The 20,198-nt window shown below is 33.0% G+C and overlaps 3 protein-coding genes across 3 annotated transcripts; all 3 read left to right on the top strand.

Moving 5' to 3' along the window:
- The first annotated feature begins 867 nt into the window (after positions 1-867).
- LOC108917198 lies at positions 868-3,636 on the top strand. The gene is made up of 6 exons (XM_018723683.1): positions 868-960; positions 1,294-1,425; positions 1,983-2,216; positions 2,695-2,830; positions 2,901-3,085; positions 3,241-3,636. Exons 2-6 carry the CDS (start codon positions 1,297-1,299, stop codon positions 3,478-3,480), a joined length of 924 nt encoding a protein of 307 aa, XP_018579199.1. The 5' UTR covers positions 868-960; positions 1,294-1,296; the 3' UTR covers positions 3,481-3,636.
- Positions 3,637-8,128: 4,492 nt separating this feature from the next.
- Positions 8,129-13,650, top strand: LOC108917203 (myosin heavy chain kinase D). Its single transcript, XM_018723687.1, has 6 exons — positions 8,129-8,217; positions 10,944-11,063; positions 11,846-12,079; positions 12,708-12,843; positions 12,979-13,139; positions 13,210-13,650. The coding sequence occupies exons 2-6, from the start codon at positions 10,947-10,949 to the stop codon at positions 13,444-13,446; spliced, it is 885 nt and encodes a 294-aa protein (XP_018579203.1). The 5' UTR covers positions 8,129-8,217; positions 10,944-10,946; the 3' UTR covers positions 13,447-13,650.
- Positions 13,651-15,567: 1,917 nt separating this feature from the next.
- LOC108917209 (transmembrane protein 135-like) lies at positions 15,568-19,498 on the top strand. Its single transcript, XM_018723695.2, has 9 exons — positions 15,568-15,761; positions 15,877-16,010; positions 16,309-16,432; positions 16,521-16,666; positions 16,871-16,964; positions 17,162-17,329; positions 17,471-17,611; positions 18,203-18,369; positions 19,343-19,498. Exons 1-9 carry the CDS (start codon positions 15,597-15,599, stop codon positions 19,431-19,433), a joined length of 1,230 nt encoding a protein of 409 aa, XP_018579211.1. The 5' UTR covers positions 15,568-15,596; the 3' UTR covers positions 19,434-19,498.
- Positions 19,499-20,198: the final 700 nt, after the last annotated feature.

Below are 20,198 nucleotides of genomic sequence, written 5' to 3'. Positions count from 1 at the left end.
CTAACGATAGTTTTCAAAAATAATAAACCATCATGGCTACTAACTGGAAGAAGAGGCGGTATATTAATACTGGGTATGCTATTAGTGTAGAAACAACCTATTTTCTGTTGTTTTTTTGAGAAGCTAGAAATATGGGATGCCACTGATTTAAAAGGCACTGAATACAGCCATTTCGTCATATTTTCCTAATTTGAATACACGAAAAATCAGCTTGACAGGGACATTTGATTTTGTGCGTCCTGTGTAGGTACATAAAGAAATAACTTGGATTGGTGACTATCCGGAGAAGGTTCGCGATGCTTCTCCACCTTCTAGGTGCCTGTATGTCGGTGTATTCACAGGAGCTATATAAATTTAGGCGAGGTTTGTACAGGAAGACATACCATCTCTCGAAAAGGACATAAAACCATTGGTCCCTTATTATAAGGTGAGGTAAGTAAAGGATCCCCACCCTACCAGTTGAAATTAACCCAGCTGTCTGTCAAAGTTTGCCATAGAGCTTGTAGAACACCCTGTATAGAGACAATAGAGGCCGAATTAGGTGTTTTGATGATACGAACAATATAATGATAAGCCCTCTTGACTTCCCAACCATCAGAATAGAGCTGAAACAGAAAAACTATTTCTTTAATTTTTCTGAACGGCGTCTATGAAGTCAAAGAAAATTTACAGCGCTAAAATTAACTCTTTGCCGAATAGGTGCGTTCAACCTCTTGTTTTTATTGCAAAACACTACATTCCGCACCAAAATAAATAAAATCAGTATTGTTTTTCGTTATTACGTTCTTATTATTTATGACCCTGAGCTTGAAGGAGGGTGGGCGCCCAAAAATAACCCACTGAAGTGTACAGCCTCCAGCAAAAAGAAATATAAGGCAGCACCGATCGTTCCTAGACCTAAATCAATTTTGAGAATCGGTGCGACTACAGTGGCTAGTGAAAAATATAAATAAATAATCAGTAAGTAAATATTATGTGGTTTAAACGAAGTACGAGCAAATTTTACACAAAATTAGCCGCGAAGTGTGGGTTGAATTTGTTTAATTTCGAACTTTTGCGGTGTTCGTATTAAAATTAAATTATTTAATAACTTCTTTGACAAAACATCACGAGTATTTTTTTGTTTTGTGTAAAAAAAAACGAATAAACATTTGATTTACGGTAAACTGACTTGTGTTTTTGGCTTAAAAATATCTTCATGTCCAAACATTAAAACAGTATCCGCTTTTTCAAAACAAATATTTTAATCGGTATCCAAACGCTGTAAATATTTTATTGATTTCGTTTTCACAGAAAATGTCTGACCATCTTCATCTTCACATTGGCAACAAAGCCAGTGACGATGAGAAGCATAACATGGATGTCAACGTTGTCCTTTACCATAAAGGGAAGATATATACCGGTGGGGATGATGGTAAAATAAAGGTAATTAAATTAAATCACAACTAACGTTAGTGACAATAGGATCAGTTATTTATAATTAAACTAATGAGTAAAATTCACTGTAAAATTAACGTTTAATACAATAATACCACAAATAAATAATTACAGATAGTACGATTCAATTCTTTAGATGAGGGAGATAGGAGATGCTAGATAATAATCACGTCTAGACGGAATACTGTTGATTTAAGGGCTTGATAAGTACTATTTTAATTATTTTTAGGAGCTGCAATTATTTTTAAAATCGTGTCATAAATAGCGAAGCTTGTCTGTGATAAAATCCTATTTAATCCAGAAGCCTTCTGCGTGTTTACATGCGTAATAAATAAATCATTGTTGATATAAGAACAACCTATAAACAGTCAGGGGACTAGATGTAACTAGTTAGGTATTTCAGTGCTTGGAAAAGAATTATCACAGTAAATTTAACATAAATGTAAACAAATTCATTTGTACATAGAATACTTGTCACTCAACTGTTGTAAATAATTTTTTAAGCGAAGTAACGTCGATACAGTCCTTACATTTAAAACTTGTAGGTATGGAACACCGACGTGAAGAAGGTAGCGGAAGTTACGGCCCACCCATGTTCGGTTTTCTCCCTCGCTGGTAGCGACGACTACCTTTATTCTTGCTCCAACGAAGGCACCATTAAAACGTTCGACTTGAACACGTTGAAGGAAATCAGCACAGTCGTTAAAGACGAGAAGACTGAGTACTGGAAACTGTTCTACGCGGATGGTTTTCTTTACTCTGGCGATAACCTTGGAAACGTAAGTATAGAATAGATTGGATCCAATTTAAATTGTTTTTCTAAAGCTCTAAATATCATATACAGGGTGCTCGTACTTGGATCGTTACCCAGATATTTTAACACCCTTTTGAATGTCGCTGTGATGAAAAAACGTTTAACAAATAGCTTACACTTGAACCTTTAACATTTTTTATAATTAAAATCATAACACTTCAGTCGATGTTCACAAAAATGTAATAAAACAGATACTAAGGATTTTTTACATTCTTCTAATTGTCTGGTCAAGTATAAACAGATATTTAAGATTAATTTCTTATCGCTAGATTTAAGTATCTACACGTGGATATTTCCTATATCTAGAGATGATGCAAAGACCTCTTAACATAACTTACTTAACAAGTATTTAACTTTGGCAGTGGTCTACTCTACACGAAAGTTTGGGTGCTCGCTTTTGGACTCCTTCATAGTAACAATAAAAACTATTTCTTCAATTCCAGATAGTCGTTTGGAAACACGGTAAAGAATTGGGCGAAACAAACATTTTAGAACCCATCAAGGACTTGGCCGTTTCTGGAAAATTCCTCTTTACTGTCAAAGACTCAGACATGGTTGTGACAGAGCTCCATCTCGACAGTAAGTCTTTGAACTAACTCATCTCAAACTGTATTTGTTTACATTACTTTCAATTTGAATTTTTTGCCAGATGTTCGTCTGGACGAAGAGCACAAGAGACAGATCCAGTTTGGAACCAGGGCTGTGCACATGGGCAGGTACCCAGTGGCCCTTATAGGCAAGAAATATGCCGCTTGCGCCGACAGAGACGGGAAAGAAATTGTGATTATTGAAAACAACGAGAAAACGAACTTCAAACAGTTCACTAAGATCGAGGTACGTAAAGTTTGTAAACAAAACAAAGACAAACTGAAGTGGAAGAAATTTGAATAAACTTTACTTTTGATCTGACTCACGTTTCGCCTCCCATACGACCATTATCGGGAGACGTCGGATGTTACCGTCCTATTGATATAGTGTGTATTTTTTAGGGTGCTCATGAAATGTTGGTAAACGCCATAGCCGGCTGCGATTACAAAGGCCAGACCCTTTTGTTCTCCGGCGGTTGGGACAAGAAGTTGAAGAAATTCAGGTTCGACGAGGACATAGTCAAATTGGACTGTACCAGTGAAGTAGGCTTCGTGGTCAACTCCATCGCGATTGGTGGAAGTGGCGAAATCTATGCCGCAGGAGGCGAGGGAAACCTTCTCCGCATCGAAATCGAATGGTAGAGCTTAGTTTCTTTAATATTTTTACCGTTAAGGATATTTCACAGCTTGTGTGAGGACTGCAAGGCTATTTTTCTTACATTTTACTTTATTTTAGGTGTTTGTATATAATGTTCTTTATTTTTGTACAAGGTTTTCAATATAACTTTTACTAATAAATTATTCTCTTATATATTTCCTCCTCTTCCCTCTTTTCCTACAATATGGGGGGCTTTAATTCTAATATTGAGGTGTATATTTATATGTTTTATTTATATCTGCTAAATTTTCCAATTCCTCAAAATATCTAAACAGCCTCATCTAAAAATAAACAATATAACAACAAATAAAATAAAAACGCAATGGTATTTTTTTAGAACGCTTACTATGGTCATTTAAATTGAATTTCAAAATAGTGACTATCGACGCACGAATGAAAAGGATATGAGAGACCTAAAGTGACAAAAAAAATTGTTTTGGTATTAATGAGAATCTTCGAACTATATATGCGAAATATAAGAATTTATGCAAAACTTTAAGTTATTCTGATACCAAGCAGCACAATAGTTTTGATTAACAATTCTCTTTATCCTAATTTTTTTTGACAGTCAACATCCCGCAGACTCCTAATTGCGACGCCACTGATTACTAATGCTTACACGAAGCTTTGAGCAACAAATAGGAAGTTACATACTGTTCTTTAGTTCTTTGTAATTTTTTTCTATGGTTTTTGAGGAACTAATCAAATCCTTATGTTTCATTTCCAATATTCAAAGAATTATATTTTGTGATCAAACACGTATTGATGTACTGTAAATGTAAAATTAATAAAATTCATAACAGGAACTTTAAATCAGGCAACCAACAATACAGTGTATTGAAATAATGGTCATCTAAAATAATTATATTTCAAGTGAGAATAAATGTAAAAACTGACTATTCTTCCTTTTTTAATATTTAAAGAGAAAATTAATAAGTATGTTCCAATTTTAATTTAAAATTTTCTGTTTCTATATGTATACATAATGAAGGTAAGTACATATATGTATATAGTGAGGATTACACAGGCCAACAAGGAAAAAATTCCAGAGATCAGACAATACGTTTCCGAAGGCATTTAGCGCGCTGAATCCGAATCTGGCCTCAGAATTGATCCATCACCCTAGGTTTCCGAGATATTCTAACCTAAAAGTGCAAAAAACACGTATTTTTGCTATTTTCAAGGTTATGTAACTTGGCGAAATTTTTTTTTTTCTCAAAACTGAAAATATCATTGGAAACTACTATCTTTCCCCTTCAAAACGCATTTTTTTATTTGTAAAAAGCTTTATTTTTCGCGGAGATATCGTCGGTTAAAGATGATCAGTATAGGTACCTTATTACCATGGCTCGACCTATAACACAATATCATTAAGCGCTACGAGCCTTATATGTCAGGAAGGTTAACCCCAATAACCCAATAACCCAATAGGGCTTGGGATTAACCTTCCAGACATATATAGGGCTTGGGGTTAACCTTCCTGACGATTAGGGCTCACAGCGCTTAGTGTTGTGGGGTTATAGGGCTTGGGGTTAACGTTCCTAACAATTAGAGCTAGCAGCGCTCAGTGTTATGGGGTTAGCCATGATGTAATAATATAACCATACTAGTCATCTTAAATTGACGATATCTCCGCGAAAAATAGAGCTTTTTCCAAATAAACAAATGCGTTTTGAAGGGGAAAGATAGTCGTTTCCAATGATGTTTTCAGTTTTGAGAAAAAAATTTTTTTCGCCAAGTTACATAACCTTGAATATAGCAAAAGTACGTGTTTTTTACACTTTTAGGTTAGAATATCTCGGAAACCTAGGGTGATGGATCAATTCTAAGGCCAGTTTCGGATTCAGCGCGCCAAATGCCTTCGGAAGCATAGTGTCTGATTTCTGGAATTTTTTTTTTTTGAAATTTTGTCGGCCTGTGTTATTCCAGATGATAAATATTCATTCCATTATAAAAAATTATATGAAATATTTATGCTTTTCTAGCAACCTCTACATCAGTGACGGTAATTGACTTCCATATCAGGGAGGGCCGAAAAATTTAGGTAGAAAGTATTGAAAAAAGTCAAATATTACTTGGGTAGTTTTATTTTAAGTGCTATTTAAATACAGGGAAAATGTGTCTAACATTTTTTATAGTCAAAGTCTTCTGCTTTTCTCCAAATTAAACTTTTAATTACTTCTTTATTAAAGTTTGGTATTTCTCGCACCACCGATTTTTCAATAGATAGCATTGCAGATCTTTACAATCTAATCTAAACTTTTACAATCTTTTTAAAAACACACATAGGTAGGCAGAGTTTACATCATACGTAAACAAATTACGTTTAATAAGCAAATAATGCAGTGAGCAACTATCATTTGGTTACTGGCAGTTTAAACAGAGCCTAAGCTACTCCCACTCCTTTTTTCACTGCTGCGCGACTGTAACTTTGACCATGACCACCGTTGTAAACACTTTCCATATTTAGGGGCGAGCCACGAGAGCCCACGAATTCAGTGCTTTTCAAATGAATTTTGCAAGTTGAGCTTAATTAAATTAAATTTAATTTACTTAATTATATAAAAGAATTTTCTTCTTCCTGATATAAGCATGACGATTCTAATGCCACTCGCCACTGCTGAATAATTTACACCTCCCTTTCAGCTAAACATTTTTTAAATGTCTACATCTACATGTCAAAACAAACATTTCAAAAATAGTATAATCTCTTTACAATGACTTGGCGCGATAATTTGGACCAAAACACTTTTTTTATAAGATGCTGTTGACTTCGCAACAATTTTTTTTAAACCTCCAGTGCATTCTACAGAAGAAGGAAAAACAATTCCCTGGGACGTAGCCAAGATTAAGAAACTTTGGCTACCAATGTTATTTTCTAAATCCGTTGTAGAATCGACTCGAACTATGTACTATATTCGATTATAGGAAGACGGTAATTAGTTGAAATAAACAAATTCATTTAAAGCAACTGTCGAGAGGTGGACGACATTATTTTGATGTTTTTTTACACGTCTCAAAATTCCGAACTACCTAAATAAAGTTCAGTGACAAATAAGTAGTCTGTCAAGAGTAGGTTGCAATACGTAGTTTGTTCCTAAGGATTTATACCTCGATAGAACAAGCCAAATTCCCAAAATTTTTTTTATTAAAGTTACCTACATGAAGATCGGATTATTTATCAGTCGAGGACGATTTTGCGCCCGAGCGGAGCTAGGACTGGCAATACAGTCCGAGACTGGTAAATTATACTTAACTGCTGCGTGGTGTATAACATTTTATCTGCTCCCACAGTTCTTTATCATTTTGACATTATTCGAAATCTTGCAAAGTCGCCTTGGTTGTTTGGGTTTTATCGTTTGTCGTTCTAATGAATTTTGCAAACTTACTTTGAACAACGTCAATTCCAAAACCTTCGATGGCATTATTGTAGTTGCAATTCCAGATTCTAAAAATGGTATGTCACCTACAGTTTACAATTACTTCTCGTCTGGGTTCTGTTTCTCACCTAGAAATTCTCAAGAAATATATCAAGATTAGATTAGAAATTAAAACTGAAATTTCACGCTTTTTTATGCGCTATCAAGCAGATAGATGTTACAACCAACCAATCGGCAATAATACCCTTTCTATGATTCCTAATAAGATTGCACAGTTTTTGAAACTAGAACATCCTGAAACATATACAGGCCATTCATTCCGAAGAACATCGGCAACGTTACTAGTTAATAGAGGAGTTGATGTATTAGCAATTAAGAGACATGGTGTGTGGAAATCAGCTACAATTTCAGAAAGTTATGTTGCTGACAGTTTAAGTAACAAAAATGAAATAGCCAACATGCTGTTTTAATGGATCAGTCAGATAATTTAGGACGATATTGCTTATAACCTTTAAACGGCAAGTAATAAAGAAAAATCTCTCTAATTGAGTTTATTAGAAAAAAGAGAACTTTTTAACAGGAAGAAAATATGGGTATGTTTCTGGAAAAAAATATAACTGATGATGTCATTGTTGCGGTTACAATTTCCACTCTGTATGAATATTGTTAAAACACGTTATTTTCATAATCATTGTGGTTTATTCCAGCAAAATATATCTGGAAAATTATTTCAAGAAGTGAAAAAGTCGATTTAATAACCTTAGCTTTAGTTGCTTACTAGATATTGTGGGTATAATTCACTGCTAGTCTGGGCGTTAGTCCGCAGAGTAGTTCTTTCCCACAACATGATTTGTTAGAAGTTTATTGCGCCTACTGAGACATTGATCATGGTACACACCTGCAAATTATATTTATTTAGAGGAAGATTTCACCGGTACACCACCCATATATTTGGACGGAACAGTTTTCTAGGAACACCCGATACCAATCGGTCTTTAGACCCGGGATAGGGTTACCCCATTAAATTTTGGCTGCGACGAACGACAGCTCCAAGAATAGCCGGACCTTAACTATATTGAACCGGGGCATTGCACTTCTGGAGGTCCGATCCAAATAGATGGCGTTCCACTCGAAACAATTGCCGAGGTTCTCCCCCTAGATATCCCCTATGCAGCGCTAGAAGTGAAGTTAGACCCTGGTCTAAAAATAACCGGGCCTGAGGTATATTGGCCGACACGTCGTACAGCACGTACAACAAGGGATTTAAAAGGACGGTGTACACATCTGGTGGTAGTGCTTGATAGAATTCCGGCAAGTAACAATTGAAGAAGAAACATAGCGGTAAGTAGGCCTTTGACTTACATTACTTTTAGTGTTTTTTTTTCGAACTGTTTGTTTTTTTTTTGAGGTATTTGTTTATTTTTTTCTATTCATTCAATAATCGTGCATTTATTATTTGTTGTTTGTTCATTTTCTTTTAATTTGCCTTTAGTTTGAATTTTTTTTAGTTAATTTATTTCATGCACTATTAATTTGAATATTATTTCATTTAAAACTAAAAAATATTCAATGTTTGCTTTGGTTTTCGAGTTAATTTTTAGTTAGTTTAATTCTTTTACTGTTAATTTAAATATGGTTTAATTATTTCATTTTTAACACTCAAAAATATTTAATTGTTTAATAAAACTTTAAAGAAGAAATATATATTAAAGTATATTGTATCGTTGTGGTATTGTACCTTTCTTTTATAGACATTCTTTGATACCTACCAAATTTTTAAAAGAACAACTAAGGTATTTAAAGATTTTAAAATTGTCAAAAGTTGAGAAAAGAAATAACTAACAGGTACTTTTCGTCAAAGTGACCCATTCGAATTTCGCGATATTTCATGTCTATAAAAGTGACATTACATGTAATAGACCCTATATTTATATTTTTCATTTATTCGACAGCTACAAATTCTTTATCAAATAAATATGCTTTCTGAAAATTAAGCAAAGTAATTATTAAAAGATGAAATTGCATAGATAAAGCAACATATTATTTAGAAATCATTTAAAGACAAAAAGAATTTAATAAAATTATATTAATAAAATAGAACAATAAGTAATATTTAATCTAACATCTTTCTATTATCTACTGGAAAGCATTATCATCATGTGAACATTTCTCTCAAAAACCCAACTGGCTTTTGCAATATTAACAAATTAAGTGTTCATAAAGATTCAAAATTAACTTTGACGTAACTTATCTTTAAAAAATATTTTAACAGCGTTTACATTACCATTTTTTTCACTGGTACGTTTTCGATTGGATAAAAACAGAATAAAATAAACAAACTAATTTCAGATTGTTTGAAAAGCTTTTTTATCTTGCAGTAAGCCTACACTTCCCATGAAATATCATGTGATGTTATTTAAATAACGAAACAGGGAAAGTGATGTAGATTATAAACGATCTGTTTTTTCTCATTATTTTTAGAGCCACTATTGTGTGAAGTTTACAAAAACCATATGTACGAAATCCTACTAAACTACGATTAAATAAATATTTGTATTAGTTACGTTAAAATAACATTATAAATATCTTCTCCAAATGTATTTGAAGTAACGTCAGATACGTTTATTATTTTAAAAATGAGGAACTATTGTAATAAAAAAACAATGACTTGATTTTGCCAAATGTTTTTATTACATGAAATATAATACACATTTTTACAAGTGAAAAGAAGAAAAAATACAAAGAAAACACTTTCATTTATCACTTTGCTGATTCATGCAATATTGTCTCAACCAATACTAGTCAATTTTTTAAAACTGAAGCTTGAGCTGTTACTTTTAACCAACTATATTTTCGATCAAAAAATCTGTTTCAAGCTTGATCTCGAAGTAAACAGTTCAACGAATTAATTAAGGTTAAAATTGCCTAAGCAAATTAACAAGCCAACAAATGAGACGGAAATAAAGAGGTAAATATACTTAATAGTTTCTTCTTTTCTCTCATCGCCATCTTGATTCAAATCGGACAAATGTTTTTTTCATTTGTTCGTCTAGTCATAAAATTCTTATTTTTGTACCTGTTTGTTATTTTTCCACTCTGAAATGTGTTTGAATTGGCTAACGAACCCCAAACAAGTCCGGTGTTAATTTTCATTAACTTTCCAGACAACGCGCTAAAAATAACACGTTGGGAAATTATTTTACTCCATATTTATAGGCACCGAAATTTTATTTGTGATTAAAACGATTATGGAAACATACCGACATTGATTGAAAAGTGAGCCACTTATTACGGACCTGAATTTCTGTAATAAACAACTAAGCAAGTTTAAAATATTTTATAGGCTTGTAAATGACCCAGAACATTTTCGTTTGGCAGGGAAACACTTGATTGAACACCTGGCATAGAAATCCAAGGGAAGTTTCCTTCTAATGTCATGATTTCATGATTACACGACAAATATCTGACTAAAGCTAAGTTTACAGAAAAACAATTTCGACAGAACTCCTAGCATGTTAATCATTAAATGTGTTGAAACTTTTCAAAGAATTCTTTGCTATTCTTGTTTCTGACAACTTGGAACAAATGTCAACACGAAATTCAGCCAAGACAAACGAATTAATCATATAACAGTTATATCCAATTTTAAAGTATGTCGATATATATTCTGCAATCACACAAAACTCTGCTTAAGTCAAATGTAAATAATTTTTCCAATAGATCTAAGACATTTTCTCTCAGTGATATATTATAACATTTTTGTAAATATTAGAACACTTTTCTCCCTATATAAACATCTAAAATAACGTTAGTTTACATTATTTAATGAAACACATATTTCATTGTCCAAGATACACTCTATATATCTTTCAGCAGAATTGAAGGTTTACGCAAATCTTTCTTTTTAGACGTAACTGTAAATATAATTTAGTATCTTAAAAATAAAGAAATATAAGACGAACTTATGTAATATGTATATTTAAAGAGAAGCTTTATATTTACTTGCTTTATTTTTTCATAGTTTCAACAATTCACACTTGGTTGCTAATTCAAAACATTTTTTTTAGAAAATGACTCTTCGTGTTGGGTGCAGAGCTGATGATGCTGACAAGCATGAGTTTGATGTAAATTCTTTACTTTACCACAAAGGGAAGTTATACAGTGCTGGTGATGACGGTAGGATCAAGGTAGGTGGTGAAAACTTAATCAAAACTAATCTGTAAAAAAAGATTAAAATATTTCTTTATACAAATAAAGTAACACGGTGTCCCAAACTGTCAAATGTTTGGCAGAAATACATATTTACTGAGCTATTTATTAAAAGTAACTCAAACTATGCTAACTGCAACTGTCTGAAAATATTTATTTTGATGCGATCTCTAGTGTCAAAGATAAATATAACCAACCCTAAACATACAGTGTGAAGATCCAATTTTATATTTATACCAAATTATTGCTTCGTTTAACTGACGAGTAACAATTATTGTGAAACGTCGATGCAAGTGTTTACATAGGGGTCGTTGCACTGCATTCAATAAAACTTATGCTCTAGAACTTGCTGGATAAACTTTGTACTGTATACACAAACCCACTCAAAATAACATTCACCAAAATAACAGGCGATGACTGTTGCCAAGAAATTTCCTTGAAATGCGAGAATTTCTAGAGGTATGCATTAAATATGAAACATTCTGCATCTTTGAACAGATTCATTTGCTTGTACTCATTCATTCATAACAAAAATAATATGTATTGACACATGGACACATTTTAATGAAAAAAATAAAATGTACAACTCTTTTTTTTTGACTATTTCATGTAAAACATATTTGACTAAAAAATTAAGTAAGTACATGTTTTCCTAAAAAAATTTACTAGCTTTTATGCAAACCTGTCATTAGTTGTTTTGGACGTAGATATGTCTTTTATTGTTGGATAGAGACGGATAATATTGTTAATATTCCTCCAGGTATGGGCTTCGGATCTCACCAAGCTGGGAGAAGTCCAAGCCCACCCTTGTTCCGTATACTCAATTACAGCTAGCGATGATTCTCTTTACTCCTGCTCAAACGAGGGTACCGTCAAATCCTTCGATCTGACCACACTCAAAGAAAAGGAAGTCTTGGCCCAAGACGACAAGAATGAGTTCTGGAAGGTCTGCTACTCCAATGGGGCTCTTTACGCAGGAGATAATACTGGAAATGTGAGTAGTAAATGTTCCTAATAATGGTAGATGGATAATATTGTATACCTGACCGTAGTTTTCTATTAAGATCACCTTTTCTTACAATTAATAACGATTGTCGATATTGTAAAAAAGGTACTTTACTCTTGAGCAAAATTTACATTTTTCGACAAACCTCGTATACTACTGCAAAAAATTGAAATCTGATTATAACGTTTTGGGTTAGGCCATGCAGAACTTTTTATCAAGAATACCTTTTTTTCCATAAAACCAATAATAAAAAAGTATCCCATATGGTGCCGACTTGATTGGACACATATTGTATATATATTAGGGGGTCTCCAAAAATGGGTAACCTTTATAATCAAACAGGCTGTATAGACTCGGCTCAATGCAACCTAACTGAGTTAGCTTAGGTATAATATTAGGAAAGTTTTGGAAATTCCACACGACTGGGATCTATAAACTGAATGTTTGTATTTTGGTAATAAAATTTTATTTTAAGCCTTGTGAAACAGTAAAACTCTTGTTATTGTTGGGCATCTGGAGCTATAAATGAAAACCAATCAATTCAGATTGCAAACTGAAAACAATGACTCAGAAACTGTTCCAAATATATAACTACCAATCGAGAAACTTTTTTCAGATCATAGTTTGGAAAGACAACAAAACCTATGGCACCCTAAACGTAGCAGAACCTGTTAAGGACATGGCTGTGTCTGGAAACTTCCTATTTTCCGTTAAAGACACAGATCTTGTCATTACTGACGTCCATCTTGGTGGTAAGTCTCAAACTGTATTTATTTTTTTGGCATATATATTTTATTATTAGCCCTAGCATAATAAATCTGGTAAAAATGGATATTGAAAGGAGTTTTCCGAGTGCAAGAGTTACACTAAGTGCGAATTTCTTACAGGTGAAAAAATACAGTTCGGCACCAAAAAGACCTACGTAGGCAGAGCCCCTATAGCCTTAATAGGAAAGCAACTCTTCGCCTTCGCTAGTAGGGAAGGCAAAGACATTATCGTCAACGAAAACAATGACCAGTCCCATTTCAAACCCGTCAGTAAAGTCGAGGTAAGGAATAGTTCGCCAAATTGACAATTTGACCATTTAAAATGTGCAACAATGTACTACCTTTTTTAAGGGAGCCCACGAGATGATCATCAACACATTGGCTGGTACCACGTGGAACAACAAGAACGTCCTGTTTAGCGGCGGATGGGACAAAACGGTGAAAAAATGGAACATCGACGACGACATCATCAAGCAAGACGGTTCCTGTGACGTGGAGATCGTCATCAATTCCATTGCGATCGGCGATAAGGGGGAAGTCTATGTTGGTGGGGGTGACGGGCATATCGTTCGCATTGAAATTGAGTAAGCTAGGAGTTGGATGACAAATTTATTTATATGTATTTAATTTTTTTAATACGTTAGGTAGGAGATATAGGAAAAGTAAAAAAAATGTTTCTAGCTACCTCAGTGGTAGCCGTAGATGAGGCGGTATTTTAATAAATAGTATTGTCTAATACGTTGTATTTTTAAATGTAGCTTTTATATGTTTTGTAATTAAAAATTACATGGTGTTATTTTTTATTTGTTAGAGCGACGTGAGTGTGTTTTATTTAATTTGTATGGATGATTTAAACAAATGTAAAATTAAATAATAAATTCGATAAAAGTGTCTTATTTTCGTATACAAATAACAGAAAGTCATTGGTTAGTACGAATAAAAGGGATCTTGATCAAGATCTACAAAAAGCAATAGAACCTCTGATTTATTTAACAATATAACATACAGAGTGTTTCTGCAATAACTGCATTCCTTGAAAATGTTGATACCACAGAGTGAAAATCATTATTATTTAATGCCTGAATCCTTTGTACATAGGAGAGTGTAATAATTGTTCTTGTGATACACGCCACACGGTACTGTTAGATGTCAAGGCGCCAATGTCGCGAGTACTGCGCCTCGGGTGTTCCTCATCGAGGTTTTTTGTGCCCTTTTCAAGGAACTTATTTCAGAAACACCCTTTATAGCATATAATTCTGATGGTAAGGGTATTTAGAAATGACCCGTCTATAACAATCGAAAAGGACCAGAAGATCACAGGCCAGTGACTTCACTGTGCACCACAATTGACACAGCAAATAAATACTTCTTCTAACGAAGAGAACGATATATTTCTGGAAACTGCCGCGGAAAATTGCAAACCAATTTAAATGGAAAAGTTTTATTAGCTTCATTTAATTGCTCACTTTTACTTGCTTGTACACGTACTTTGAGCAAATGCTTAGTTTTTATTATTACGAGCCATTGGAATGATGAATTTTAAAATATCTGCTGTTAAGTTTTCAACACTGTGAAATAAAGACGGAGTTATTTAGAATTTGTGCTTGTGGCAATATTAAAGTTGACCTTCGTTTATAAAACAATACTATTAGAATTTATTATAAATGACCATGAATAACATCTATAACTTATAACCGTCTTGTTTCGAAAATAAGAAATTAAATTGAAAATGAATATTCAGCAGAAGAGATAACATCGAAATATTGGTAGTGTAAATTTCAATTATGTCGAATTTATGTATTTGAACGTATTTTTTCCCTCATTTAAACTAAAGCACCGTCAATTAAAATACGTAACTAACTGGTAACAATTATTTGAAAAAAAAAAATAATAGAAATTGTCTCATGAAGTTTCGCAAACGAGTTTCCCAAATTCGACGATATTCAATCTGAGGCAGGGCAACAATAAGAAACTATCTCGCCGAAAGACAAGCCCATATACCTACTAGTTCGGAGCGAATTCATGCCAGAAAAATATCCTAAGGCACAAAGAAGTCAAATTCTAAGGCGAAGATCGCTGTAGGAACACTTTAATTACGTATTCTTCAAATACATAATTTGATTAAAAGTTCCTGTTTTAAAAGGTTCATAATTACTAAAATTAGAGCTAAAATTTAAGCACAACACTATCTTCGTACTCCAAAATCAATACATTTTATTTTATTTACTTAAAAACTGGAAAACAATTGTCTTGAAATTTACTAAATGTTTCACAATAATAGTTGTTTACATTTTTTACCGTAGGACAAGTTCGAACTTATTTGGTTTAACCTTATATATAGGTCACCTTATAAAGTAGGTATGTAATACTATGCTTTATGAATATAACTGTTACAAAAATTGGAAAACAGTAATTATATTTACTCTTTGTCACAACTGTTAAAATATATAGTTGATGTCGATATTATTTGCCAATTAAGTTATGCTTCATATTTATGTCTATTTTTCAAGTTTTTCCATAGCTGAAATTTGACTTGACAATTTAACAAGCTCTGTACAATTATTAACTTGTTAAACATTTTGCTTTGGTCGCCCTATTAAAATCTTTGCATATTTAATTGGTTTGTACAAAGACAATGCTAATAGCAATACATATTCATCGAAGTACTGGATCCAAAGTAACGTAGAAATCTATTTAGTTTACCCTACTTCGGGATATAGGTATAGCAGATTCATGCCATGTCGGCTATCAGTAAGGAGTTATTTTATAGAAAGATCGACAAAAATGCACATTGCAGTGACTTGCATTACTGGGAAAGCAGCTGCCTCAAAGCAGTAATCTCACCTTATTTTGTGTCTAATGTAGTCAAAGGAACTGCAAAGTTTTTCTTCCCCATCTATTTGGTGAGTTCCAAAATATAATCTGACTTTCTGCATATAATTTACTAAAATGCTAAACAACAAAATATGTCCATTTCTGTTCATGCAAAATTATATGAGTTTTTATTGTACTTTTCAGTTAAAGCTAATGATCAACTACAAGAAAATAAAAGATGTAGAATTTATCAAAAGTTTAGTCTTAGCAGAAGGTACTGCCATTTTATATGGTGTTGGCTTGGGGTCTTTAGTGATAGCCACACTTTGCACGCTAAGGTAAATTTTACAGTACCAACATGTATTTTTGTGTTTTCAGATACTTATCCAAAATGTTTATTGTTTTCTCCAAATTTAAAGAGAGACCGCATTGGCCTTGACTAAAAACAAGTGTACTACTAAACAAATTTGGTGCCATTGCTATACATGACTGTATGAATGGGCAAACACACATTTATGAGCGCGTTCATTTTTAGTCATATTTATGAAAATAAGTACAACGAAGACTTTTTATTTAGACTATCTTTAGGAGTAACTGTATTTTATTATTATAACTCAAGACAGACCTATTTTTCAGAAAAATATTTGGGAGGATCCACTATTACAATGTGGTCGTTTTTCCTGGAATAGTCTCCGGTTTATCCTTACTAATTGAAACAAAGGAAAATCAAATCTTGAACACCCTAATATTTTTTAATTCGGTAAGTATCTACACACGAAATCTAAACACTTATACATAAAAATAATACTATTTCTATTTATTTAATTTAACATTACTGTAGATGTCAGTTTGTAGAAACTTTATTAAATGATGTCAACTTTTCGCTCTTCGAAATAACAGAAACTAGGGAAGTTTTATTGTTTATGGCAGTCAGTGCCGTCTTGATGTATCTTTTGGAAAACCGAACAAATGAACTGAACATGATATATTTTTGGTAAGTAACATTAATTTCAAACTTTCCACGTTGTACAATATTATCGTAACAATATTATCGTTGTATTTTAATGTAATCTTGAACTTATTGTTTTAATCATTTAATTGCCTACTGAGGGAAACAAAATACTGTTTCAAACAAAATTACTGGTCACATCACTTTTTCCATATGCAAAAATTATTTTTAATAATAACGTTTTTGTAGGTTTTATACTCCACCCAGGAGGAAAATTGTCGATAAACCTGATGAGGAAAAAGCCTGCGATCATCCCAGCAGCTGTTGGAAGTTTTGGAAAGATGTACGATTTATTCAGGATTTATAAAAGATCTTACAAAACATTTGAGTATTAATTTCTATTCTTCATACTCTACATTTACATTTGTCTAAACAACTTTTTCATGGGAGTTACAAAACCATACTTAAAAAAACGGGATTAATTTTATGCTTATTTCTGCTACTGGTTAGTTATAAACTCAGAAATTAAACAATTTTTAGGGATTCGTGAAATACTTCTCCTTAGGGTATCTTGTAAATGTGGTTCGAGGAGCAATTCCCAAAATAGGAAAGTTAGCTAGAAATCCTCGGACTTTTATTAATTTATTATTGAGCACATCCAATGTTAAATTTGGCCTATTCATAGGTGGCTATGTGGCGGTATACAGGGTAAGATCACAATATTATAAAACTGTAGTTTTACAAAAACTCAAATTTAATTTTAAATTTATGAAATACATGTACTAATTTGTCTAAAGAATGCATTTGAATTGTATATGTTTCTTCATCTCCTGTTCTGTCTTTTCCTAGATGTTAACTTGTTACTTACTCAAGTGGGGCAAAATAAGAAGGAAATTTCACGGTTTATTAGCTGGACTTCTTTCTGGATTAACATATGCCATCTCGCCAAATATTCAAGTTGTAGTTGTAGGAATTACCACAATTTTACAGGTAAAAATGTTTTACACAGAAAAAAAATTAAATCTCGTCAAGAAAATATTAATACATTTTTATGAACGTACTAAGCGAAGACTTGCTTGTATTAAGTAAACTCTTTTGCAAGAAAAAACATTTAAAGGAAGCAATTCAAGATGGTAGTATTCAAAACAATATTTTTTTGTGTAACTATCATTGTTAACAAATTTTATCGAATCTAAAAGAATGTGGATATAGTTTTTGTTGAGATATAACACGGTGCTGCTGAATAATTCTTAATTGATGATTTTGCAGGAAACAACTACTTTGCCTACCACTGAATTATACCTTGTAATCAGCATCATTCGTCAGCAGAACCGTCAGACATATACCGGTTTTGAAGTCATTACTTTAAATCTATGTATGGTCACCGTTAGTCAATGTCTTGGCTTCAATATAATAATAATTTTGAAACCGGTATATGTCTGATGGTTCTGCTGACGTGAGACCCTAGATGTTTACTAGATTTTCGAGTATAAATCAATGCTGATCGGAGCTTTAGTCCGCAGAGTAGTTGGTTCCCGCGGTATCATCAGCTGAAGAAAGAGTCCTTGTCGATATTTTCAGATTCTCTATGCCAAGCTGAGCGATAGATTGAATATAAAGAACAACTTTTGGCCACGACAGCTGTTGTATATGGTCTGCCATGGAGTGCTTTTACACAAGAAGATATTTTACCCAAACCTTTGTTCTTCGTACTACAGTAATATGATCGACGCCTGTACGAATAATGTGTAAGTACATATATTTTGACCAACCCCTTTAATTTTTTTGTTTTAAGAGACAAAAAAATGTGAAATTCGAAAGTTGCACGAATTTACAAACAAAATGACCGCGGATGTTAACTTTGTTAATTTAAATTGAACACCCCGTATACCTTTACATGTTCGGATAGAACGTGCATCTTTTGTATTTCACGTTTTTTATGACTCAAAACAACAAAAAAGTTAAGGGAGGGGGTCAAAATATAGTGAATCACCCTGTACATACAGACTTTCTTATAATTTTTTCATTTAATCGCGTTTTCCACTTATGTACTCATTTCCAGTATAAGTATCTTTTATTATTCGAGTTGACAGTACTGGAAAAAAATATACTGTGTGCACTGAGTGAAAAAGTACAAATAAGCAGTAGCGGCTGGGGGGGCTCTGGGACGCTGCCTCTCCTAGAAATTTTCATGGTAATACAATTTAATTTAAAATTTAGTTTACAATGTTATAATAATTACATTAATTTATGAAACGCTAAAAACACAATGTTAAATTTGTAATGTGCAATCATCACCTCTACATCTCTAAAGTGTTTACAGCGGTGGTCACGGTTAGCGATGCGTAGCAGTGCAAGACGAAGTGGGAGTAGCGCATATTTACTATTCAGTTTGAGCTTTGTTTAGTTTGTTTCTTGTGTATTTTTTAAAAAGTTGTAAAAGTCTAAAATGGTTGTAGGAAATTCAATGGTGCGAGAAATACCAAACCTTAATGAAAAAGTAATTGAAAAGTTTAATTCAGACAAAAGCAGAAGAATGGAATTATACTTGATTTTTTTCCGATACGCTATCGGCGATACCTACTTTGTACCTAAATTTTTCCGCCCCTCCCTGGTATCGAACCCAAGAGCCGCCACTGCAAATAAGTCAAAAACGCTGTAAAATTAGTACAAAGAATACTCCCTTCTCATTGCTAGGTATTTTACCAACGGTTGTTTCAGGATTCCTCAGATATATGAAAGGATTATATCAAAATACTTCTTTGAAGAAATTGGTAGAAAGCACGCCTTCAAGTACATCGGTAAAGCTTAATTTTCAAGCGCAAATTATTTGTAACGTGTATGTAATTAATAATGGCAATAAAAAACAAAAATATATATAACACTTTATTTAGAAATAACTATATTTTACACAAACTATAATTAACTTATATATGAACTATTCACATTACATAACGATGAAGAAACAGAAATTAAGTAAGGAAAGTTCTGGCACTAGCAAATAACGACAGGGTGTTTAAAAATTACTCACCAAAACTAAATTGTAGATCAGAATTTTTATTTAGATATACCGACCACGACTGTTCTATTTTTTTGTGATTAAGCCCATGAATGTAGTACGTAATACGATAGCGTTCCCGGTACCACCCTGTATGAGGAAAACTTTTACATGCAGAGAAAGGTTGCGACACAGATCGAACCAGTGAAAGTTACCTGCTACATACGAGTAAATATGAGTTAGTACCTACTGTGAGAATAGAAATAAATTAAATTTTATTATATTATGCAACGACCTGGGTAGGATCTTGCAAGGATGCATACCCGTGTGAACAATTTTATAATTACTGGTGTTGTGAGACAGCACGTAAAAATTTCTTCAAGTACGAGTGTTATCCCCAGGTATAAGATCGTGACTGTTTCTAACAATTTTTTAACTGAATGGCATTATTCCTTTTTTCTCGAGACAGTTACACCAAACAATGGCACATTACGTTACGCTTTGGTAATATCAATTTTAAAAGCAACAAATATATTTTGTGTAAACTGGGAAATGTTAGAACTAGACTTGATGAGGATG

This window comes from Anoplophora glabripennis, unplaced genomic scaffold, assembly GCF_000390285.2.
Source record: "Anoplophora glabripennis isolate ALB-LARVAE unplaced genomic scaffold, Agla_2.0 scaffold41, whole genome shotgun sequence".
NCBI classification, from domain to species: domain Eukaryota; kingdom Metazoa; phylum Arthropoda; class Insecta; order Coleoptera; family Cerambycidae; genus Anoplophora; species Anoplophora glabripennis.
Note: the sequence above shows the minus strand (reverse complement) of the source record. Positions and strands in the feature narration are given on the sequence as shown.